Source organism: Mustelus asterias, chromosome 10 (assembly GCF_964213995.1).
Source record: "Mustelus asterias chromosome 10, sMusAst1.hap1.1, whole genome shotgun sequence".
Classification (NCBI taxonomy): Eukaryota; Metazoa; Chordata; class Chondrichthyes; order Carcharhiniformes; family Triakidae; genus Mustelus; species Mustelus asterias.
The window spans coordinates 127,536,673-127,562,414 of record NC_135810.1 but is presented as its reverse complement, the minus strand read 5'-3'; the positions used below and the strand labels follow the sequence as shown (position 1 = coordinate 127,562,414).

The following is a 25,742-nucleotide window of genomic DNA, read 5'->3' as shown; positions in this document are numbered from 1 at the left end:
CTCACTCATTTATTCACTCACTCATGAACTCACCCACTCACTCATCCACTCACTCACGCACACACTCGCTCACATTCACTCACACACATGCTCACTCACTCGCTCGCTCACTCACTCACTCGCTCGCTCACTCACTCGCTCGCTCACTCACACTCACTCATTCGCTCGCTCGCTCACTCACACTCCCTCACTCGCTCACTCACACTCGCTCACTCACTCACTCACTCACGCACTCACTCACCCGCTCCCTCACCTGCGCCCTCACTTGCTCACTCACTCACTCACTTGCTCGCTCACTCACTCACTTACCCATTCTCTCACTCACTCACACACTCGCTCACCCGCTCCCTCACTCGCACACTCACTCGCTCACTCAATCACTCACTCGCACACTCACTCATTCGCTCGCTCGCTCACCTGCTCCCTCACTTGCTCACTCACTCGCTCACTCACTCACTCACTCGCACACTCACATATTCGCTCGCTCACTCACTCGCTCACTCACCCGCTCCCTCACTCGCTCACTCACTCACACACACACTCGCTCACTCACTCGCTCACTCACTCGCTCACTCACTCACTCACTCACTCGCACACTCACTCATTCGCTCGCTCACTCACTCGCTCACTCACCCGCTCCCTCACTCGCTCACTCACTCACACACACAGGCTCACTCACTCGCTCACTTACTCACTCACTCGCTCGCTCACTCACTCACTCACTCACTCGCTCGCTCGCTCGCTCGCTCACTCGCTCGCTCACTCGCTTGCTCACTCACTCGCTCACTCACTCGCTCAGTCACTCGCTCACTCACCCGCTCACTCCCTCGCTCACTCACGCGCTCTCTCGCTCACTCACTCACTCGCTCTCTTGCTCGCTCACTCACACACTCACTTACCCATTCTCTCGCTCACTCACTCACTCGCACTCACTCACTTGCTCACTCACTCACTCACACACTCACTCATTCACTCGCTCACTCACCCGCTCCCTCGCTCGCTCACTCAATCACTCACTCACTCACTCACTCACCCGCTCCCTCACCTGCGCCCTCACTTGCTCACTCACTCGCTCGCTTGCTCGCTCACGCACTCACTTACCCATTCTCTCACTCACCCGCACACTCACTCACTCTCACTCACTCACTCGCTCACTCACTCACACACTCATTCGCTTGCTCACTCACCCGCTCCCTCACTCACTCCCTCACTCACTCACCTGCTCCCTCACTCACTCACTCAATCACTCACTCACACACGCACTCACTCACTCACTCATCCGCTCCCTCATTTGCTCGCTCACTCACTCAGTCGCTCGCTCGCTCACCCACTCGCTCACACACACACTCACTCACTCACTCACTCACTCACTCACTCACTCACTCACTCACTCACTCACTCGCTCACTCACTCGCTCTCTTGCTCGCTCGCTCTCTCATACGCACTCACTCGCTCACTCACACACTCACTCACACACTCATTCGCTTGCTCGCTCATTCGCTCACTCAATCACTCACTCATTTATTTACTCACTCACTTATTCACTCACTCACTCACTCACTTACTCGCTCGCTCACTCACTCACTCACTCACTCTCTCGCTCGCTCGCTCTCTCGCTCGCTCGCTCACACACTCACTTACCCATTCTCTCACTCACTCCCTCACTCGCACACTCACTCACACTCACTCACACTCACTCACTTGCTCACTCACTCACTCACTCACACACTCACTCATTCGCTCGCTCAATCACCCGCTCCCTCACCAACTCACTCACTCACTCACTCACTCAGTCACTTACTCATTTATTCACTCACTCAGTCACTCACTCATTTATTCACTCACTCATGAACTCACCCACTCACTCATCCACTCACTCACGCACACACTCGCTCACATTCACTCACACACACGCTCACTCACTCGCTCACTCACTCGCTCGCTCACTCACTCGCTCACTCACTCACTCACTCGCTCGCTCACTCACTCGCTCGCTCGCTCGCTCACTCACTCACTCACTCGCTCGCTCGCTCACACACTCACTTACCCATTCTCTCACTCACTCACTCACTCACACACTCACTCATTCGCTCGCTCACACACCCGCTCCCTCACTCGCTCAATCACTCACTCACTCACACACACGCACTCACTCACTCATTCACTCACCTGCTCCCTCACTTGCTCACTCACTCACTCACCTGCTCCCTCACTTGCTCACTCACTCACTCATTCACACACTTACTCATTCGCTCGCTCACTCACCCGCTCCCTCATTCACTCACTCACTCACTCATCCGCTCCCTCAACTGCTCCCTCACTTGTTCACTCACTCGCTCGCTTGCTCGCTCACTCACTCACTCACGCACACACTCGCTCACTCGCTCGCTCACTCACTCACTCGCTCACTCGCTCACTCACTCAATCGCTCACTGACTCGCTCACTCACTCGCTCACTCGCTCGCTCACTCGCTCACTCACTCGCTCACTCACTCGCTCACTCACTCGCTCACTCGCTCTCTCGCTCACACACTCACTTACCCATTCTCTCACTCACTCACTCACTCGCACACTCACTCACACTCACTCACTTGCTCACTCACACACTCACTCATTCGCTCGCCCACTCACCCGCTCCTTCACTCACTCACTCACTCATTTATTCACTCACTCAGTCACTTACTCATTTATTCACTCACTCAGTCACTCACTCATTTATTCACTCACTCACTCACTCATGAACTCACCCACTCACTCACCCACCCACCCACCCACTCACTCACTCACTCACTCACTCACTCACTCACTCATTTATTCATTCACCCAGTCACTCACTCATTAACTCACTCACTCACTCACTCACCCACTCACTCACCCACTCACTCACTCACTCAATCACCCACTCACTCACTCGCTCATTCACCCACTCACTCACTCACTCACTCACTCACTCCCACTCACCCACCCACTCATCCACCCACTCACCCACCCACTCACTCACTCGCTCATTCACCAATATAATTTAATATAACATAGAACATTACAGCGCAGTACAGGCCCTTCGGCCCTCGATGTTGCACTGACCAGTGAAACCAATCTAAAGCCCCTCTAATCTACACTATTCCAATATCATCCATATGTTTCTCCAATAACCATTTGAATGCTCTTAATGTTGACGAGTCCACCACTGCTGCAGGCAGGGCATTCCACGCCCTTACTACTCTCTGAGTAAAGAACCTACCTCTAACATCTGTCCTATATCTCTCACCCCTCAATTTAAAGCTATGTCCCCTCGTGCTAGCTATCACCATCCGAGGAAAAAGGCTCTCACTATCCACCCTACCTAATCCTCTGATCATCTTGTATGCCTCTATTAAGTCACCTCGTAACCTTCTTCTCTCTAATGAAAACAACCTCAAGCCCCTCAGCCTTTCCTCATAAGCCCTTCCCACCATACCAGGCAACATCCTGGTAAATCTACTCTGCACCCTTTCCAATGCTTCCACATCCTTCCTATAATGCAGTGACCAGAACTGTACGCAATACTCCAAGTGCGGCCGCACCAGAGTTTTGTACATCATGTTGTTTCATCAAGGGAACAAACCAGGTAGTGAGGTTTATTTGAGCTGGAAGAGATTCTAAAAGCTGAGAATTTACGTTAAACTTGTCTGGAATATTTTTAAAACTTACCTGGAAGATTGAAGGAAGCTGGAAGAGGATTGACCTGAAAGGCTGAGCTGATTGGGTCTCTACCCTGATCTCATCAAGTTAGATAAAGGATTTTGGTGAAATTCCGCAGAGAGCGTGAAGTTCTGGAACTCACATGACCTGGTTCAGAAAGAGAGGAGTGAGAGTCAGGGTTACAAGTTAGCAAGGAATGAGCTGAAAAAGAGGCTGAGGAGAGCTAGGAGGGGACATGAGAAGTCCTTGGCGGGACAGATCAAGGAAAACCCCAAGGCTTTTTACTCTTATGTGAGGAATAAAAGAATGACCAGGGTGAGGTTAGGGCCGGTCAAGGACAGCAGTGGGAACTTGTGCATGGAGTCAGAAGAGATAGGCGAGGTGATGAATGAATACTTTTCTTCAGTGTTCACCAAGGAGAGGGGCCATGTTTTTGAGAAAGAGAAGGTGTTACAGGCTAATAGGCTGGAGGAAGCAGATGTTCGGAGGGAGGATGTACTAGCAGTTTTGAATAAACTGAAGGTCGATAAGTCCCCTGGGCCTGATGAAATATATCCTAGGATTCTTTGGGAGGCAAGGGGTGAGATTGCAGAGCCTTTGGCTTTGATCTTTGGGTCCTCACTGTCCACGGGGATGGTGCCAGAGGACTGGAGAGTGGCGAATGTTGTTCCTCTGTTTAAGATAGGGAATAGAAATGACCCTGGTAATTATAGACCGGTTAGTCTTACTTCGGTGGTTGGTAAGTTGATGGAAAAGGTCCTTAGGGATGGGATTTACGACCATTTAGAAAGATGCGGATTAATCCGGGATAGTCAGCACGGATTCGTGAAGGGCAAGTCATGCCTCACAAATTTGATAGAATTTTTTGAGGAGGTAACTAAGTGTGTTGATGAAGGTAGGGCAGTTGATGTCATATACATGGATTTTAGTGAGGCGTTTGATAAGGTCCCTCATGGTCGGCTTGTGATGAAAGTAAGGAGGTGTGGGATAGAGGGAAAGTTGGCCGATTGGATAGGTAACTGACTATCTGATCGAAGACAGAGGGTGGTGGTGGATGGAAAATTTTCGGATTGGAGGCAGGTTGCTAGCGGAGTGCCACAGAGATCAGTGCTTGGTCCTCTGCTCTTTGAGATTTTTATTAATGACTTAGAGGAGGGGGCTGAAGGGTGGATCAGTAAATTTGCTGATGACACCAAGATTGGTGGAGTAGTGGATGAGGTGGAGGGCTGTTGTAGGCTGCAAAGAGACATAGATTGGATGCAAAGCTGGGCTGAAAAATGGCAAATGGAGTTTAACCCTGATAAATGTGAGGTGATTCATTTTGGTAGGACTAATTTAAATGTGGATTACAGGTCAAAGGTAGGGTTCTGAAGACTGTGGAGGAACAGAGAGATCTTGGGGTCCATATCCACAGATCTCTAAAGGTTGCCACTCAAGTGGATAGAGCTGTGAAGAAGGCCTATAGTGTGTTAGCTTTTATTAACAGGGGGTTGGAATTTAAGAGCCGTGGGGTTATGCTGCAACTGTACAGGACCTTGGTGAGACCACATTTAGAATATTGTGTGCAGTTCTGGTCACCTAAATATAAGAACAAAGAACAAAGAACAATACAGCACAGGAACAGGCCCTCCGGCCCTCCAAGCCCGCGCCGCCCCCCGGTCCAGGATTGAATCCTGAATCCAGGATCCCCGCCCAATTTTCCAGCCTATCTACATACCAATATCCTATCCACCGAGCTGTCCCTCACAGCTACGATGCTTTGTTCATCACAACCTATTAACTCACCCCCACCCCCCCATTCCAGACCATGTGATCTCCAGGGAGAGGCGAAAACCCAGAGTGAAAACCCCAGGGCCAATATGGGGAAAAAAAATCTGGGAAATTCCTCTCCGACCCCCTGAGGCGATCGAAACGAGTCCAGGAGATCACACTGGCCCTGATCGGAAAATGCTTCCCAACCCTATTCATTTCCACTTCCACGAACACCATATGAATTCCCTGCCCCCGAGACAGGTTCCCAACTATCCGCAGTCTCGCTCTGTACTGGCACCAGCAAGATGATCATAGAATGAAGCCTTGAAACGAGAAACAAGGAACAATTAGCCCGCGCCGCTCCCTGGTCCAAACTAGACCACTCTTTTGTATCCCTCCATTCCCATTCCGTTCATATAGCTGTCCAGATAAGTCTTAAACTTAAACCGCCTGGGAAGGATGTGGAAGCGCTGGAAAGAGTGCAGAGGAGATTTACCAGGATGCTGCCTGGTTTGGAGGGTAGGTCTTATGAAGAAAGGTTGAGGGAGCTAGGGCTGTTCTCTCTGGAGCGGAGGAGGCTGAGGGGAGACTTAATAAAGGTTTATAAAATGATGAAGGGGATAGATAGAGTGAACATTCAAAGACTATTTTCTCGGGTGGATGGAGCTATTACAAGGGGGCATAACTATAGGGTTCATGGTGGGAGATATAGGAAGGATGTCCGAGGTAGGTTCTTTACTCAGAGAGTGGTTGGGGTGTGGAATGGACTGCCTGCAGTGATAGTGGAGTCAGACACTTTAGGAACATTTAAGCGGTTATTGGATAGGCACATGGAGCACACCAGGATGATAGGGAGTGGGATAGCTTGATCTTGGTTTCAGATAAAGCTCAGCACAACATCGTGGGCTGAAGGGCCTGTTCTGTGCTGCACTGTTCTATGTTCTAATATATCACAAAGGAGAAAGAGACAAAGGGATATAAGGGAGGGTTGGGAGGTGTGGATGTTGGGCAGCAGGGGATGAGGCAATCGGAGAGACAGTTTGCGTGTGTGGAACGTAAATCCTGGCACAGAATAGGTGAGTCATAGAGTCAGAGAGGTTTACAGCATGGAAACAGGCCCTTCGACCCAACTTGTCCATGCCGCCATTTTTTTTTTAAAACCCTAAGCTAGTCCCAATTGCCCGCATTTGGCCCATATCCCTCTATACCCATCGTACCCATGTAACTATCTAAATGCTTTTTCAAAGACAAAATTCTACTACTACCTCTGGCAGCTTGTTCCAGACACTCACCACCCTCAGTGTGAAAAAATTGCCCCTCTGGACACTTTTGTATCTCTCCCCTCTCACCTGAAACCTATACCCTCTAGTTTTAGACTCCTCTATTTCTGGGAAAAGATATTGACGATCGAGCTGATCTGTGTCCCTCATTATTTTATAGACCTCTATAAGGTCACCCCTCAGCCTCCTACACTCCAGAGAAAAAAATCCCAGTCTATCCAGCCTCTCCTTATAACTCAATCCATCAAGTACCGGTAGCATCCTAATAAATCCTTTCTGCACTCTTCCTAGTTTAATAATATCCTTTCTATAATAAGGTGACCAGAACTGTACACAGGATTCCAAATATGGCCTTACCAATGTCTTGTACAACTTCAACAAGACATTCCAACTCCTGTGTTCAATATTCTGACCGATGAAACCAAGCATGGATGAAGGCCCTCCTCCTGTGCTGTGGGCTCAATGTTGCTTGATTTGAAGCTTTGACTCTCCAGGGTCCCAGTTGTATTCATGCAATGTTCCCGTTACTGCAGGTACGTCGGTTGTGAAGATACAGGCCCAGCATCCCGACGGCTCACACCGAGGAATCCTTCACAGTATCTTCAGTGGCAATGAAGACGGAGTCTTCACCATCCGCTCTAACACAGGTAGAGGGGCTGGGAGACACACATCCCCTCACCCACACCCTCACACACCCCCTCACACACACCCTCACACGCACCCTCACACGCACCCTCAAACACATCCTCACACACCCCCTCACACACACCCTCACACACACCCTCAGATGCATCCTCACACACCCCCTCACATAACTCCTTACACACCCCCTCACACACACCCTCACATGCATCCTCACACACCCTCTCACATACCTCCTTACACACCCCCTCACACACACCCTCACACACATCCTCACACACCCCCTCACATTCACCCTCACACACCCCCCGTACACACTTCATCACACACCCCCAGATACTCTCCCTCACAAACCCCCTATACTCACCCCGTACACACACTCCCCATGCACACACCCAGACACCCCCCCAGACACACCCCCTAAAACACACCCTCACACACCCCTGTACACGCCCACACACACACACAAACCCTCACACACACCCTCACACACACCCCGACACACTCCCTCACCAACCCCCTATACAAACCCCGTATACACAATCCGCACACACCTCCTCACACACCCCACCTCCCCCAACACCCCCCCATAAATGCCTAAACCCTCTGCTGCGATTCCGGGTGATCTGGGACAGTTTCCCAGCCCGGTGTCACTGACTGGTTCTTGTGGCCAACTGCTGACCTTTGGCACCCAGATTAGACCCGGCAACAAGCAGGGCGTGGCTGTGTGTACGGTGTGTACGGTGTGACAGTCCCTCTCAGACATTACATCCCCACGCTGTGTCAAGGGGCAAACCAGAACGACACACAATAATAGACCAGAGGGCGAAAAATGATGTGACCTTTCCTTTACCCCAATATCTCCAGGGTCAAAATCCTAATTCCACACAAATACTCACCACTGAGTCATTGCACCAGATTCCAGGCAAATACAACCAGGGTCAGTGCCGCACTGTCAGAGGGTCAGTACTGAGGGAGTGCCGCACTGTCAGAGGGTCAGTACTGAGGGAGTGCCGCACTGTCAGAGGGTCAGTGCTGAGGGAGTGCTGCACTGTCGGAGGGTCAGTACTGAGGGAGTGCCGCACTGTCAGAGGGTCAGTACTGAGGGAGTGCCGCACTGTCAGAGGGTCAGTACTGAGGGAGTGCCGCACTGTCAGAGGGTCAGTACTGAGGGAGTGCCGCACTGTCAGAGGGTCAGTACTGAGGGAGTGCCGCACTGTCAGAGGGTCAGTACTGAGGGAGTGCCGCACTGTCAGAGGGTCAGTACTGAGGGAGTGCCGCACTGTCAGAGGGTCAGTACTGAGGGAGTGCCGCACTGTCAGAGGGTCAGTACTGAGGGAGTGCCGCACTGTCAGAGGGTCAGTGCTGAGGGAGTGCTGCACTGTCGGAGGGTCAGTACTGAGGGAGTGCCGCACTGTCAGAGGGTCAGTACTGAGGGAGTGCCGCACTGTCAGAGGGTCAGTACTGAGGGAGTGCCGCACTGTCAGAGGGTCAGTGCTGAGGGAGTGCCGCACTGTCAGAGGGTCAGTGCTGAGGGAGTGCCGCACTGTCAGAGGGTCAGTACTGAGGGAGTGCTGCACTGTCAGAGGGTCAGTACTGAGGGAGTGCCGCACTGTCAGAGGGTCAGTGCTGAGGGAGTGCCGCACTGTCAGAGGGTCAGTGCTGAGGGAGTGCCGCACTGTCAGAGGGTCAGTACTGAGGGAGTGCCGCACTGTCAGAGGGTCAGTACTGAGGGAGTGCCGCACTGTCAGAGGGTCAGTACTGAGGGAGTGCCGCACTGTCAGAGGGTCAGTACTGAGGGAGTGCCGCACTGTCAGAGGGTCAGTACTGAGGGAGTGCCGCACTGTCAGAGGGTCAGTACTGAGGGAGTGCCGCACTGTCAGAGGGTCAGTACTGAGGGAGTGCCGCACTGTCAGAGAGTCAGTACTGAGGGAGTGCCGCACTGTCAGAGGGTCAGTACTGAGGGAGTGCCGCACTGTCAGAGGGTCAGTACTGAGGGAGTGCCGCACTGTCAGAGAGTCAGTACTGAGGGAGTGCCGCACTGTCAGAGGGTCAGTACTGAGGGAGTGCCGCACTGTCGGAGGGTCAGTACTGAGGGAGTGCCGCACTGTCAGAGGGTCAGTACTGAGGGAGTGCCGCACTGTCAGAGGGTCAGTACTGAGGGAGCACTGCACAGTCAGAGGGTCAGTGCTGAGGGAGTGTCGCTCTGTCAGAGGGTCAGTAATGAGGGAGTGCCGCACTGGCAGAGCGTCAGTACTGAGGGAGTGCTGCACTGTCAGATGGTCAGTACTGAGGGAGTGTCGCCCTGTCAGAGGGTCAGTACTGAGGGAGTGCCGCACTGTCAGAGGGTCAGTACTGAGGGAGCACTGCACAGTCAGAGGGTCAGTGCTGAGGGAGTGTCGCTCTGTCAGAGGGTCAGTAATGAGGGAGTGCCGCACTGGCAGAGCGTCAGTACTGAGGGAGTGCTGCACTGTCAGATGGTCAGTACTGAGGGAGTGTCGCCCTGTCAGAGGGTCAGTACTGAGGGAGTGTCGCCCTGTCAGAGGGTCAGTACTGAGGGAGTGTCGCCCTGTCAGAGGGTCAGTACTGAGGGAGTGCCGCACTGTCAGAGGGTCAGTACTGAGGGAGTGCCGCACTGTCAGAGGGTCAGTACTGAGGGAGTGCTGCACTGTCAGAGGGTCAGTACTGAGGGAGTGTCGCCCTGTCAGAGGGTCAGTACTGAGGGAGTGTCGCCCTGTCAGAGGGTCAGTACTGAGGGAGTGCCGCACTGTCAGGGGGTCAGTACTGAGGGAGTGCCGCACTGTCAGAGGGTCAGTACTGAGGGAGTGCTGCACTGTCAGAGGGTCAGTACTGAGGGAGTGTCGCCCTGTCAGAGGGTCAGTACTGAGGGAGTGTCGCCCTGTCAGAGGGTCAGTACTGAGGGAGTGCCGCACTGTCAGGGGGTCAGTACTGAGGGAGTGCTGCACTGTCAGAGGGTCAGTACTGAGGGAGTGTCGCTCTGTCAGAGGGTCAGTGCTGAGGGAGTGTCGCTCTGTCAGAGGGTCAGTACTGAGGGAGTGCCGCACTGTCAGAGCGTCAGTACTGAGGGAGTGCCGCACTGTCAGAGGGTCAGTAATGAGGGAGTGCTGCACTGTCAGAGGGTCAGTGCTGAGGGAGTGCCGCACTGTCAGAGCGTCAGTACTGAGGGAGTGCCGCACTGTCAGAGGGTCAGTAATGAGGGAGTGTCACTTTGTCAGAGGGTCAGTACTGAGGGAGTGCCGCACTGTTGAACATGTGTGTTAACGATTCCATGGCAGCAATCTGTAGAAGGACACCGTTATTCTCCTCAATATTCTTTCGATGATATATTTGTCAAGGTGCAATAAGGTTGTGTATGGATTCCATCACAGTTTCTGGGATCTTGCTTTGTACAAATCGGTCTCTGTTGTCCATAGAAACAAATGCTGCACTTCGGAGGAATTAATTAATTGTCTGCTAACCCTAACCCGAACCTTCACCCTAACCCTAACCCTGAGCCGAACCTTCACCCTAACCTGAACCCCTAACCCTAACTCTAACCTGAACCCCTAACCCTAACCCGAACCTTCACCCTAACCTGAACCCCGAACCCAATCTCTAACCTGAACCCGAACCTTCACCCTAACCTGAACCCCCAACCCAATCTCTAACCCTAACCTTCACCCTAACCTGAACCCCTAAGCATAACTCTAACCCGAACCCCTAACCCGAACCTTCATCCGAACCTGAACCCCTAACCCTAACCCTGACCCAAACCTTCACCCCAACCTGAACCTCTCACCTGAACTCTAACTCGAACCCCGAACCCTAACCTGAACCTTCACCCTAAACTGAACCACTATCCCGAACCCAAACCGTTAACCCTAACTCTAACCCTAACCCTAACCCTAACCCTAACCCGAACCCGAACCCGAACCCCTAACCCTAACTCTAACCCAAACCCCTAACCCTAACCCCTAACCCTAACCCCTAACCTTAACCCTAACCTCTAACCCTAACCCCTAACTCTAACCCTAACTCTAACCCTAACCCTAACTTTACCCCGAACCCGAACTCGAACCCGAACCTTCACCCTAACTCTAACCCAAACCTGAACCCCTAACCCCAACCCTAACTCTAACCCCTAACCCTAACCCTCACCCTTAACCCGAACCCTTAACCCTAACCCCAACCCCAACCCCAACGCCAACCCTAACCCTAACCTAACCTTAACCTTAACCCTAACCTGAACTCTAACCCTAACCCGAACCTTCACCCTAACAATAACACGAACCTTCACCCTAACCCCAACTCTAACCCGAACCCGAACCCCTAACCCAAACCCTAACTCTAACCCGAACCCGAACCCCTAACCCAAACCCTAACTCTAACCCGAACCCTAACCTGAACCCTAACTCTAACCCTAACGCTAACCTGAACCCTAACCCTAACCCTAACTCTAACCCGAACCCGAACCTTCACCCTAACCCTAACTAACCCTAAGCTGAACCCCTAACCCTAACACTAACCCAAACCCCTAACCCTAACCCTAACTTTAACCCTAACCCCAACCCCAATCCCTAACCTTAACACCAATCCCTAACCCTAACCCCGAACCCTAACCCTAACTTTAACCCTAACCCTAACTCTAACCCTAACCCTAACCCTAACCCGAACTCTAACCCTAACCCTAACCCGAACCCTAACCCTAACCCTAACCCGAACTCTAACTCTAACCCTAACCCTAACCCTAACCCTAACCCTAACCCTAACTCTAACCCTAACCCTAACCCTAACCCTAACTCTAACCCTAACTCTAACCCTAACTCTAACCTAACCCTAACTCTAACCCTAACTCTAACTGCAACCATAATGCTAACCCTAGCTCCAACCCTAACCCTAACTCTAACTCCAACCCTAACCCCTAACCCTTAACCCTAACCTTTAACCCTAATGCAGATCAGTTTGAGATGTTTTCCAGCAGAATTGTCAGTGATATTCCCAAGCTGTGTTGAACAGACTGACTGACAGCGTTTTGTATTGGACACTCATGGCCTCTCTCCCCTCCCCAGGCGATATCTCTGTGAAGAGTTCCTCAGGACTGGACTATGAACAAACCCCCAAGTTGCGCCTGGTGATTAAAGCAGAATCTCCTTCCTCCTTTGTGTTCACCGCCGTCACACTCAGTCTTCATGACGTCAATGACAATCTGCCACATTTTCAGCTGCAGAACTATGTGGCTTTTATTTGGGAAGCTCAGGGTTATAACACTCCGATCATGCAGGTAAGACAAAGCGAGACACCAGGAAATCTTCAGTGGACAGGTCACTAGTTCACCTGGACCAAGCTCTGAATGTATGGAGCTATTCAGGACTACATATCGCCATATAGAGGCAGCACGTGTATCAACCTGTGATCATAGAAAACAACCACAGACACAGTACACAAAGCACCAAACTCACTCGAGACAGGGCAGTGGGCAGGTTCCCCCCTCAGGGTGATATCTGTACATTGACTGGTGTTTCTCAGTCCTCTCTCTCTCTCTCTCTCTCAGGGACTGAGTGGAACAGGATTAGAGATAATGCTAAAATATTCTTGATGTACATTAAGGGGAAGAGGTTAACCAGGGAAAGAGTGAGGCCCGTTAGAGAGCAAGGGGGCAATCTATGTGTTAAATAAATATTTCTCCTTGGTCTTCACTCTGGAAAAGGAGAATATCGGTACAGAATTCAGGAACAGAGACTGTGAGGAACTTGCACAGTTTGACATAGTAAGGGCTTAAAAATGGACAAATTCCCTGGCCTGGATTAATTGATTTGATTTGATTTATTATTGTCACATGTATTAGTATACAGTGAAAAGTATTGTTTCTTGCGCGCTATACAGACAAAACATACCGTACATAGAGTACAGAGGGGAGAAGGAAAGGAAAGGGTGCAGAATGTAGTGTTACAGTTATAGCTAGGGTGTAGAGAAAGATCAACATAATATAAAGTTAGAATTGCATCCCAGGTTGCTGTGGGAGGCAAGGCAGGAAATTGCAGGGGCTCTGACACAAATTTTTAATTCCTCTCTGGCCACAGGGGAAGTCACAGTAAGAAGTCTAACAACACCAGGTTAGGAAGAAAATGTCATCGATGTATCTAGTGTATAGCATCAACCTGGTGTTGTGAGACGTCTTACTGTGTTTACCCCAGTCCAACGCCGGCATCTCCACAAGTGCCAGAGGACTTGGGTGAGATCTGAAATATTTCTCATCAGTATTTACTGTTGAGAAAAGCATGGATGTTAGGGAACCTGGGGGAATAAATAATGATGTCTTGAGGAGTGTACATATTACAGAGAAGGAGATGCTGGATGTCTTAGAGCGCATCAAGGTAGATAAATCCCCGGGACCTGATGAAGTGTATCCCAGGACATTGTGGGAGGTAAGGGAGGAAATTATGGGTCCCCTAGCTGAGATATTTGAATCATCGATAGTCACGGGTGAGGTGCCTGAAGATTGGAGGGTGATAAATGTTGTGCCTTTGTTTAAAAAGGACTGCAGGGAAAAGCCTGGGAACTACAGGCCAGTGAGCCTCACATCTGTGATGGGTAAATTGTTGGAAGGTATTTTGAGAGACAGGATCTACAGGCATTTAGAGCTGCAAGGACTGATTAGGGACAGTCAGCATGGCTTTGTGAGTGGAAAATCATGTGTCACAAATTTGATTGAGTTTTTTGAAGGGGTAACCAATAAGGTAGATGACGGCAGTGCAGTTGATGTTGTCTACATGGACTTTAGCAAGGCCTTTGACAAGGTACTGCATGGTAGGTTGTTGCATAAGCTTAAATCTCACGGGATCCAGGGTGAGGTAGCTAAATGGATGCAAAATTGGCTTCATGACAGAAGCCAGAGGATGGTTTTAGAGGGTTGTTTTTCAAACTGGAGGCCTGTGACCAGCGGTGTGCCTCAGGGATCGGTACTGGGTCCACTGTTATTTGTCATTTACATTAATGATTTGGATGAGAATATAGAAGGCATGGTTAGTAAGTTTGCAGATGACACCAAGATTGGTGGCATTGTGGACAGTGAACAAGGTTATCTCCAATTGCAACGGGATCTTGATCAATTGGGCCAGTGGGCTGACGAATGGCAGATGGAGTTTAATTTAGATAAATGCGAGGTGATGCATTTTGGTAGATTGAACCAGGGCAGGACTTACTCAGTTAATGGTAGAGCGTTGGGGAGAGTTACAGAACAAAGAGATCTAGGGGTACATGTTCATAGCTCGTTGAAAGTGGAGTCACAGGTGGACAGAGTGGTGAAGAAGGCATTCAGCATGCTTGGTTTCATTGGTCGGAACATTGAATACAGGAGTTGGGACGTCTTGTTGAAGTTGTACAAGACATTGGTAAGGCCACACTTGGAATACTGTGTACAGTTCTGGTCACCTTATTATAGAAAGGATATCATTAAACTGGAAAGAGTGCACAAAAGACTTACTAGGATGCTACCGGGATTTGATGGTTTGAATTATAAGGAGAAGCTGGATAGACTGGGACTTTTTTCCCTGGAATGTAGGAGGCTGAGGGGTGACCTTATAGAGGTCTATAAAATAATAAGGGGCACAGATCAGCTCGATAGTCAATATCTTTTCCCAGAAGTAGGGGAGTCTAAAACTAGAGGGCATAGGTTTAAGGTGAGAGGGGAGAGATACAAAAGTGTCCAGAGGGGCAATTTTCTCACACTGAGGGTGGTGAGTGTCTGGAACAAGCTGCCAGAGGCAGTAGTAGAGGTGGGTACAATTTTGTCTTTTAAAAAGCATTTAGACAATTAATGGGTAAGATATGATTGCGCTAGAGGGAGTGCAGAGGAGATTCACCAGGACGTTTTTTGGTATGGAGTATTTGAGCTACAAGGAGAGACTGGATTGGCTTGGATTGTTTTCTTCAGAGCAGAGAAGGCTGAGTTTTTAAGTTTATTTACTGTGTTACAAGTAGTCTTACATTAACACAGCAATGAAGTTACTGTGAAAATCTCCTCGTCGTCACACTCCGGCACCTGTTCGGGTACACTGAGGAAGAATTTAGCATGGCCAATGCACTCTAACCAGCACGTCTTTGGACTGTGGGAGAAAACCAGAGCATCCAGAGGAAACCCACGCAGACACAGGGAGAATGTGCAGACTCCACACAGGCAGTGACCCGAGCTGGGAATGGAGCACAGGTCCCTGGCGCTGAGGCAGCAGTGCTAATCACTGTGTCACTGTGCCGCCCTGGGTCCCTGGCGCTGTGAGGCAGCAGTGCTAATCACTGTGCCGCCGTGCCTCCCTGGGTCCCTGGCGCTGTGAGGCAGCAGTGCTAATCACTGTGCCACTGTGCCCTCCCTGGGTCCCTGGCACTGTGAGGCAGCAGTGCTAATCACTGTGCCACTGTGCCCTCCCTGGGTCCCTGGCGCTGTGAGGCAGCAGTGCTAACCTCTGTGTCACCGTGCCTCCCTGGGTCCCTGGCGCTGTGAGGCAGCAGTGCTAATCACTGTGTCACCGTGCCTCCCTGGGTCCCTGGCGCTGTGAGGCAGCAGTGCTAATCACTGTGTCACCGTGCCTCCCTGGGTCCCTGGCGCTATGAGGCAGCAGTGCTAATCACTGTGTCACCGTGCCTCCCTGGGTCCCTGGCGCTATGAGGCAGCAGTGCTAATCACTGTGTCACCGTGCCTCCCTGGGTCCCTGGCGCTGTGAGGCAGCAGTGCTAATCACTGTGTCACCGTGCCTCCCTGGGTCCCTGGCGCTGTGAGGCAGCAGTGCTAATCACTGTGTCACCGTGCCTCCCTGGGTCCCTGGCGCTGTGAGGCAGCAGTGCTAATCACTGTGCCGCCGTGCCTCCCTGGGTCCCTGGCGCTGTGAGGCAGCAGTGCTAATCACTGTGCCGCCGTGCCTCCCTGGGTCCCTGGCGCTGTGAGGCAGCAGTGCTAATCACTGTGTCACCGTGCCGCCCTGGGTCCCTGGCGCTGTGAGGCAGCAGTGCTAATCACTGTGCCGCCGTGCCTCCCTGGGTCCCTGGCGCTGTGAGGCAGCAGTGCTAACCTCTGTGCCGCCGTGCCTCCCTGGGTCCCTGGCGCTGTGAGGCAGCAGTGCTAATCACTGTGCCGCCGTGCCTCCCTGGGTCCCTGGCGCTGTGAGGCAGCAGTGCTAATCACTGTGCCACTGTGCCCTCCCTGGGTCCCTGGCGCTGTGAGGCAGCAGTGCTAACCTCTGTGCCGCCGTGCCTCCCTGGGTCCCTGGCGCTGTGAAGCAGCAGTGCTAACCACTGTGCCGCCGTGCCTCCCTGGGTCCCTGGCGCTGTGAGGCAGCAGTGCTAACCCACTGTGCCGCCGTGCCTCCCTGGGTCCCTGGCACTGTGAGGCAGCAGTGCTAACCCACTGTGCCGCCGTGCCTCCCTGGGTCCCTGGCGCTGTGAGGCAGCAGTGCTAACCTCTGTGCCGCCGTGCCTCCCTGGGTCCCTGGCACTGTGAGGCAGCAGTGCTAACCACTGTGCCGCCGTGCCTCCCTGGGTCCCTGGCGCTGTGAGGCAGCAGTGCTAACCCACTGTGTCACCGTGCTGCCCTGGGTCCCTGGCGCTGTGAGGCAGCAGTGCTAACCCACTGTGTCACCGTGCTGCCCCGGGTCCCTGGCGCTGTGAGGCAGCAGTGCTAACCTCTGTGCCGCCGTGCCTCCCTGGGTCCCTGGCGCTGTGAGGCAGCAGTGCTAACCTCTGTGCCGCCGTGCCTCCCTGGGTCCCTGGCGCTGTGAGGCAGCAGTGCTAATCACTGTGCCGCCGTGCTGCCCCGGGTCCCTGGCGCTGTGAGGCAGCAGTGCTAATCACTGTGCCACTGTGCCCTCCCTGGGTCCCTGGCGCTGTGAGGCAGCAGTGCTAACCTCTGTGCCGCCGTGCCTCCCCGGGTCCCTGGCGCTGTGAGGCAGCAGTGCTAACCTCTGTGCCGCCGTGCCTCCCTGGGTCCCTGGCGCTGTGAGGCAGCAGTGCTAACCTCTGTGCCGCCGTGCCTCCCTGGGTCCCTGGCGCTGTGAGGTAGCAGTGCTAACCTCTGTGCCACTGTGCCTCCCTGGGTCCCTGGCGCTGTGAGGCAGCAGTGCTAACCTCTGTGCCGCCGTGCCTCCCTGGGTCCCTGGCGCTGTGAGGCAGCAGTGCTAACCTCTGTGCCCCCGTGCCTCCCTGGGTCCCTGGCGCTGTGAGGCAGCAGTGCTAATCACTGTGCCGCCGTGCCCTCACCATGAGGGGGGGGATATGTTTGAGGTGTATCTGATTTTGAAGGGCATAGACAGGGTGAGTAGGGAGCAGCTGTTCCCCTTGTGGGGTCAATCACGAGGAGCAGAGTTTTAGGGTGGGGGCTGGAGATTCAGAGGGGATTTGAGAAAAAACATTTCCACTCAGAGGGGTGTGGGAATCTGGAATGCGCTGCCTGGGAAGACAATGGAGGCTGGAAACCTTACAACCTTCAAAAAGTATTTGGATGGACACTTGAAATATCAAAACATTCAATGATATGAGTGCAGGAAAATGGGATTAGCCTTTAATGGTAGCTATTGTTGGTGTCGATGGGCCATGGGGCCTTTTCTGTGCTATAAAACTCTATGACTAGGACTTTATGACTGATGTCTCTCAGTCCTCTCTCCCTCTCAGGGAGATATGTGTATACTGTGAACTGTGAACAGTTTTGGCCACCTTATCTAAGGAAAGATTTACTGGCATTGGAGGCAGTCCAGAAAGGTTCACTGGGTTGATCCTGGGTATGGAGGGATTTTCTTATGAGGCGGGCGCCTGGAACTCGCTGCCTGGGGAGGTAGTGGAAGCAGATACGATAGTGAGTTTTAAGGGGCATCTTGACAAATACATGAATAGGATGGGAATAGAGGGATATGGTCCCCGGAAGGGTAGGGGGTTTTAGTTCAGTCGGGCAGCATGGTCGGTGCAGGCTTGGAGGGCCGAAGGGCCTGTTCCTGTGCTGGAATTTTCTTTGTTGTTTGTTCTTGGAGAGGTTGAGTAGGTTGGGCCTGTACTCATTGGAGTTTAGAAGAATGAGACGCGACCTTATTGAGACATTTCGGATTCTCAGGAGGTTTGACAGGGTCGATGCTGAGATGATGTTTCCCCGTGTGGGAGAGTCTAGGACCAGAGGGAATAATCTCAGAGTGAGGGGTCACCCATTGAAGACAGAGAGGAGGAGGAATCTCTTAAAGAACAAAGAACAGTACAGCACAGGAACAGGCCCTTCAGTCCTCCAAGCCTGCACCAATCACGTTGTCCTATCTGGACCAACCGCTTATATTCCTCTATTCTCCATTTGTTGATGTGCCTATCCAGTTAAGTCTTAAATGTGGCTAACGAGTCTGCCTCAACCACCTCACTTGGCAGTGCATTCCAGGCCCCCACCACCCTATGTGTAAAACATTTCCCCCGCACATCTCCACTGAACCTTTCCTCCCTTATCTTGAACTTGTGCCCCCTTGTAATTGTCATTTCTATCCCGGGAAAAAGCTTCCAACTGTTCACCCTATCTATACCCCTCATAATTTTATAAACTTCTATCAGGTCGCCCCTCAGCCTCCATCTTTCCAGGGAGAACAATCCCAGTTTATTCAATCTCTCCTCATAGCTAATACCCTCCATACCAGGCAACATCCTGGTAAACCTTTTCTGTACTCTCTCCAAAGTCTCCATGTCCTTCTGGTAGTGTGGTGACTGGAATTGGACACAATATTCCAAATGTGGCCAAACCAACGTTTTATACAACTGTAACATAATTTGTCAACTTTTATATTCGATGTCCTGGACGATGAAGACAAACATGCCGTATACTTTCTTCACCACCTTTTCCACCTGTGCTGCCACTTGTAAGGATCTGTGGACCTGTACTCCCAGCCCAAAGCTGGGCTGAAAAATGGCAAATGGAGTTTAACCCTGATAAATGTGAGGTGGTTCATTTTGGTAGGACTAATTTAAATGTGCATTACAGGGTCAAAGGTAGGGTTCTGAAGACTGTGGAGGAACAGAGAGATCTTGGGGTCCATATTCACAGATCTCTAAAGGTTGCCACTCAAGTGGATAGAGCTGTGAAGAAGGCCTATAGTGTGTTAGCTTTTGTTAACAGGGGGTTGGAGTTTAAGAGCCGTGGGGTTATGCTGCAACTGTACAGGACCTTGGTGAGACCACATTTGGAATATTGTGTGCAGTTCTGGTCACCTCACTATAAGAAGGATGTGGAAGCGCTGGAAAGAGTGCAGAGGAGATTTACCAGGATGCTGCCTGGTTTGGAGGGTAGGTCTTATGAGGAAAGGTTGAGGGAGCTAGGGCTGTTCTCTCTGGAGCGGAGGAGGCTGAGGGGAGACTGAATAGAGGTTTGTAAAATGATGAAGGGGATAGATAGAGTGAACGTTCAAAGACTATTTCCTCGGGTGGATGGAGCTATTACAAGGGGGCATAACTATAGGGTTCATGGTGGGAGATATAGGAAGGATATCAGAGGTAGGTTATTTACGCAGAGAGTGGTTGGGGTGTGGAATGGACTGCCTGCAGTGATAGTGGAGTCAGACACTTTAGGAACATTTAAGCGGTTATTGGATAGGCACATGGAGCACACCAGTCTGTAGGAACCAGACCAGAGTCCAAAGAATTTTGGAAAATAACTACCAATGGATCTACTATTTCCAGGGCCACTTCCTTAAGTGACTCTGGGATGAAGATGATCAGGACCTTTCACACACGCATCTCTGATTTCATGTCTCATGCTTTTCCCAACATTACCACCTATTGTTTGCTGGTTTGTAAACCACCCTCACCAATGTTTTTTGCCCTTGTTGTTTCTTAACATGACCCATACAGATTCCACATCATCTCCCTAGAGTAAGGGGTGTAGATGGGGAGGAGTTTGTTAGGTGTGTTCAGGAGGGTTTCTTGACACAATATGTAGATAAGCCTACAAGAAGAGAGGCTGTACTTGATTTGGTATTGAGAAATGAACCTGGTCAGGTGTCAGATCTCTCTGTGGGAGAGCATTTTGGAGATAGTGATCACAATTCTATCTCCGTTACAATAGCATTGGAGAGAGATAGGATCAGTCAAGTTAGAAAAGTGTTTAATTGGAGTAAGGGGAATTATGAGGCGATCAGGCAGGAAATTGGAGGCTTAAATTGGAAAGAGGTTTTCTCAGGGAAATGTACGGATGAAATGTGGCAAATTTTCAGGGAATATTTGTCTGGAGTTCTGCATAGCAACGTTCCAATGAGACAGGGAAGTTATGGTAGGTTACAGGAACCGTGGTGTACAAAGGCTGTAATGAATCTAGTCAAGAAGAAAAGAGAGGGAGTGATTTGTGGCAGGAGTGCTGGTGAGAGATTTATTTATTTATTTAGTTAGTGTGTTTTTTTTTGCCTTTATTTTTGGAGTAGTATTTTTCTTAATTTTAAACTGAAAACCGGAAGTGGGCTGCTAAGGAGTCTGGGAAGGGTTTTTAAGCGCGCGCAGTATAAAAGGTAGGCCGCAGTATACAGCGGGCAGCGTCGGGAGCGGGCAGTGTAGTGAGTGGGAAGCAGAGTGTGAGCTATAAGGGCTTTGGCTCACAGGGCTTCGGGGGACAGGGCGAGCAGGGGTGAGTTTTTTCATGTTTATTTTTCTCTGTGTACCTTGGTATAAAGGGTCAAATATGAGTGTCAGGCCAGTGTGTTATTCCCAGTGTAGGATGGGGGAGGTCCTGACGCACCTGGCCTCCCAGACATCCACATCTGTGAGGGAGTGTGTCGAGCTGCGGTTCCTGAGGGACCGTGTTAGGGAGCTGGAACTGCAGCTCGAGGATCTGAGGCTGTTAAGGGAGAATGAGGAGGTGATAGACAAGAGCTATCATCAGGTGGTCACACCAGGGCCACGGGTGGAGGCCAAGTGGGTGACAGCCAGGAAGGGTAAAGCTCGGGTGATTGAGAGCAGCCCGGTGGATGTGCCCCTACACAACAAGTACTCCTGCCTGAGTACTGCTGGGGGGGACAGCCCGCCTGGGGGAAGCAGCAGTGGCCGTGTCTCCGGAGTGGAGTCCGGCCCTGGAACTCAGGGGGCTAAGGAAAAGAGGAGGAAGGCAGTGTTAATCGGGGACTCGACAGTAAGGGGGTCGGACAGGCGTTTTTGCGGAGGCAGGCGGGAGTCTCGGATGGTGGTCTGCCTCCCTGGGGCCCGGATCCAGGATGTCGCTGGTCGACTCCCAGAAATCCTGAGAGGGGAGGGAGAGGAGCCAGAGGTAGCGGTACATATTGGTACCGCTGATGTGGGAAGGAAGGGGGAAGGGGTCATGAAAAGAGAGTATAGGGAATTAGGGAGACAGCTGAGAAGGAGGAAAGCAAAGGTAGTAATCTCAGGATTGCTGTCTGTGCCACGGGAGGGTGAGGGCAGGAATGGAGTGAGGTGGAGGATGAATGTGTGGCTGAGGGACTGGTGCAGGGGGCAGGGATTCAGGTTCCTGGACCATTGAGACCTCTTTAGGGGTAGGTGTGACCTGTATACAAAAAACGGGTGGCACTTGAATCCCAGGGGGACCAATATCCTGGCGGGAAGGTTGGCAAAGGCTACTGGGGAGAGTTTAAACGAGATAGGTTAGGGGGAGGGGATCGAGACTAGGTGACTGGGAGCGAGGAAGTTAGCTCGCAAACAGAGAAGGGTTATAGACGGTGCAGGAGGGAAGATGGGGTGAACGGTGGGAAGCTTATTCCCAGGTCGGTGGTGACGTTCACGAGGGGTCATAGATTCAAGGTGAGGCGGGGGAGGTTTAACACAGATATCAGAAGGACGTATTTTACACAGAGGGTGGTGGGGGCCTGGAATGCGCTGCCAGGCAAGGTGGGGGAGGCAGACACACTGGGAACGTTTAAGACTTATCTAGATAGCCATATGAACGGAGTGGGAATGGAGGGATACAAAAGAATGGTCTAGTTTGGACCAGGGAGCGGCACGGGCTTAGAGGGCCGAAGGGCCTGTTCCTGTGCTGTATTGTTCTTTGTTCCTTGTATGGACAGGGGATAGAGAAGGAGAGAGCTCAGACCAAAGGATTGAGATGTGTTTACTTTAATGCCAAGAGTATAGTGAATAAAGGGGATGAGCTCAGAGCGTGGATCAATGCCTGGAAGTGTGATGTGGTGGCCATTACGGAGAGTTGGATGTCTCAGGGACAGGACTGGATACTACAGGTGCCGGGATTCAGATGTTTCAGGAAGGACAGGGAGGGAGGCAAGAGAGGGGGTGGAGTGGCACTGCTGATCAGGAATAGTGTCACAGCTGTAGACAAGGTGTATGCTGTGGAGGGATTGTCCACCGAGTCTCTGTGGGTGGAAGTTCGGAGTGGGAAGGGGTTGATCACTTTGCTGGGAGTTTTCCGTAGGCTGCCCAATAGTGACAGGGAGGTGGAGGAGCAGATAGGGAAACAGATCCTGGAGAGTTGCAATAATAGCAGAGTTGTTGTGATGGGAGACTTTAATTTTCCAAACATAGATTGGAATATCCCTGGGGTAAGGGGATTGGATGGGGAGGAGTTCGTTAGGTGTGTTCAGGAGGATTTCCTGACACAGCATGTGGACAAGCCTACAAGAGGAGAGGCTGTACTTGATCTGATACTGACCAATGAGCCTGGACAGGTGTCAGATCTCTCAGTGGGAGAGCATCTTGGGGATAGCGATCATAACTCTATCTCCTTTATGCTTGCATTGGAAAAAGAGAGGATCAGGCAAGCGAGGAAAGCGTTTATATGGAGTAAGGGGAAATATGAAGACATAAGGCAGCAAATTAGAGGAGTAAATTGGAAGGAGGTATTCTCGGGGAAATCTACTGAAGAGAGGTGTCAGTTTTTCAAGGAATGTCTTTCTCGGATTCTATAGGACAATGTTCTGAGCAGACAGGGAGGAGTTGGTCGGTTAAAGGAACCGTGGTGTACGAAAGCTGTGCGGGACCTAGTCGAGAAGAAAAGGAAAGCGTACAAAAGGTTCAGAGAGCTTGGCGAAGATAGGGATCTAGATGGGTATATGGCTTGTAGGAAGGGACTAAAGAAGCAAATTAGGAGAGCCAGAAGGGGTCACGAGAAGGCCTTGGCAGGTAGGATTAAGGAAAACCCTAAGGCGTTCTATAAATATGTGAAAAGTAAAAGGATGAGACGTGAAGGAATAGGGCCTATAAAAGGTGAAGGCGGGAAAATCAGTACGGAACCAGTAGAAATGGCAGAGGTGCTCCATAAGTATTTTGTCTCGGTTTTCACAGAGGAGAAGGACATGGGTGGATGTATTGTGGGCTTGCGGTGGACTGAAAAGATTGAGTATGTGGACTTTAACAAAGAGGTTGTGCTGGAATCTTTGAATGGCATCAAGATAGATAAGTCGCCGGGTCCGGATGGGATGTACCCCAGGTTACTGTGGGAGGCGAGGGAAGAGATTGCAGAGCCTCTGGCGATGATCTTTGCGTCGTTGATGGAGACGGGAGAGGTGCCGGAGGATTGGAGGATTGCGGATGTGGTTCCTATTTTCAAGAAGGGGAATAGGGATAGCCCAGGCAATTACCGACCGGTGAGTCTAACCTCAGTGGTTGGTAAGCTGATGGAGAAGATCCTGAGGGATAAGATTTATGAGCATTTAGAGAGATTTAGTATGCTCAAGAATACTCAGCATGGCTTTGTCAAGGGCAAATCATGCCTTACGAGCCTGGTGGAGTTCTTCGAAAATGTGACTAAACACATTGACGAAGGGAAAGCGGTAGATGTGGTTTATATGGATTTTAGCAAGGCGTTCGATAAGGTCCCCCATGCAAGGCTTCGAGAAAAAGTGAGAGGGCATGGGATCCAAGGGGCTGCTGCCCTGTGGATCCAGAACTGGTTTGCCCAAAGGATCTGTGGATCCAGAACTGGCTTGCCCAAAGAATCTTACTAGCTGTTCTGTCTGGAGACAATACACACCTCTTTAACCTGTGTTTAATGTTCCCTCCACCCACATTATCTGTACCTTTAAGACCTGGCTGGCTGTAGAGATTTGCATTCTAATTAGTATTCTGTAACTTGATTTCTGTGTCTCTGTGCACTGTTGGAGAACAGAGACCACTCCATCTGACGGAGGGGCAGCGCTCCGAAAGCTTATGGTATTTGCTACCAAATAAACCTGTTGGACTTTAACCTGGTGTTGTGAGACTTCTTACTGTGCTTGCCCAAAGGAGGCAGAGAATGTGTACAGATGGGTCTTTTTCTAATTGGAGGTCGGTCACCAGTGGTGTGCCCCAGGGATCTGTTCTGGGACCCTTGCTGTTTGTCATTTTCATAAATGATCTGGATGAGGAAGTGGAGGGATGGGTTGGTAAGTTTGCCGACGACACAAAGGTTGGTGGGGTTGTGGATAGTCTGGAGGGATGTCAGAAGTTACAGAGGGACAGAGATAGGATGCAAGACTGGGCGGAGAAATGGCAGATGGACTTCAACCCAGATAAATGCGTCGTGGTCCATTTTGGCAGGTCAAATGGGATGGAGGAGTACAATATTAAGGGAAAGACTCTTAGTACGGTAGAGGATCAGAAGGACCTTGGGGTCCGGGTCCATAGGACTCTAAAATCAGCCCCGCAGGTGGAGGAGGTGGTTAAGAAGGCGTATGGTGTGCTGGCCTTCATCAATCGAGGGATTGAGTTTAGGAGTCCGGGGATAATGATGCAGCTATATGAGACCCTCGTCAGACCCCACTTGGAGTACTGTGCTCAGTTCTGGTCGCCTCATTACAGGAAGGATGTGGAAAAGATTGAAAGGGTGGAGAGGAGATTCACAAGGATGTTGCCTGGATTGAGTGGCATGCCTTATAAGGATAGGCTGAGGGAGCTCAGTCTTTTCTCCTTGGAGAGACGTAGGATGAGAGGAGACCCAATAGAGGTATATAAGATGTTGAGAGGCATAGATCGGGTGGACTCTCAGAGGCTTTTTCCCAGGGTGGAAATAGCTGCTACGAGAGGACACAGGTTTAAAGTGCTGGGCGGTAGGTACAGGGGAAATGTGAGGGGGAAGTTTTTCTCACAGAGGGTGGTGGGCGAGTGGAATCGGCTGCCGTCAGTGGTGGTGGAGGCAAACTCAATCGGGTCTTTTTAGAGACTCCTGTTTGAGTACATGGGACTTAATAGGATGGAGGGTTATAGGCAGGCCTAAAAGGTAGGGATATGTTCGGCACAACTTGTGCGGCTGAAGGGCCTGTTTTGTGCTGTAGTTTTCTATGTTTCTAAAAGCTTACAAAAGGTTCAGGGAGCGAGGTAATGTTAGAGATCTTGAAGAGTATACGGCTAATAGGAAGGATCTTAAGAAGGAAATTAGGAGAGCCAGTAGGCATCTGAGAAGGCCTTGGCAGGCAGGATTAAGGAAATCCCCAA

General features: G+C 51.1%; 1 protein-coding gene across 1 annotated transcript in view; it reads left to right on the top strand.

Moving 5' to 3' along the window:
* The window catches only part of LOC144499967 (protocadherin-16-like), a 502,287-nt gene that overhangs the window by 418,321 nt on the left and 58,224 nt on the right, over positions 1-25,742 (top strand). Inside the window, exons 15-16 of the mRNA XM_078222709.1 lie at positions 7,247-7,360; positions 12,425-12,636. Of these exons, the coding sequence (XP_078078835.1) occupies positions 7,247-7,360; positions 12,425-12,636 (326 nt within the window). The remainder of the gene's footprint in view (positions 1-7,246; positions 7,361-12,424; positions 12,637-25,742) is intronic.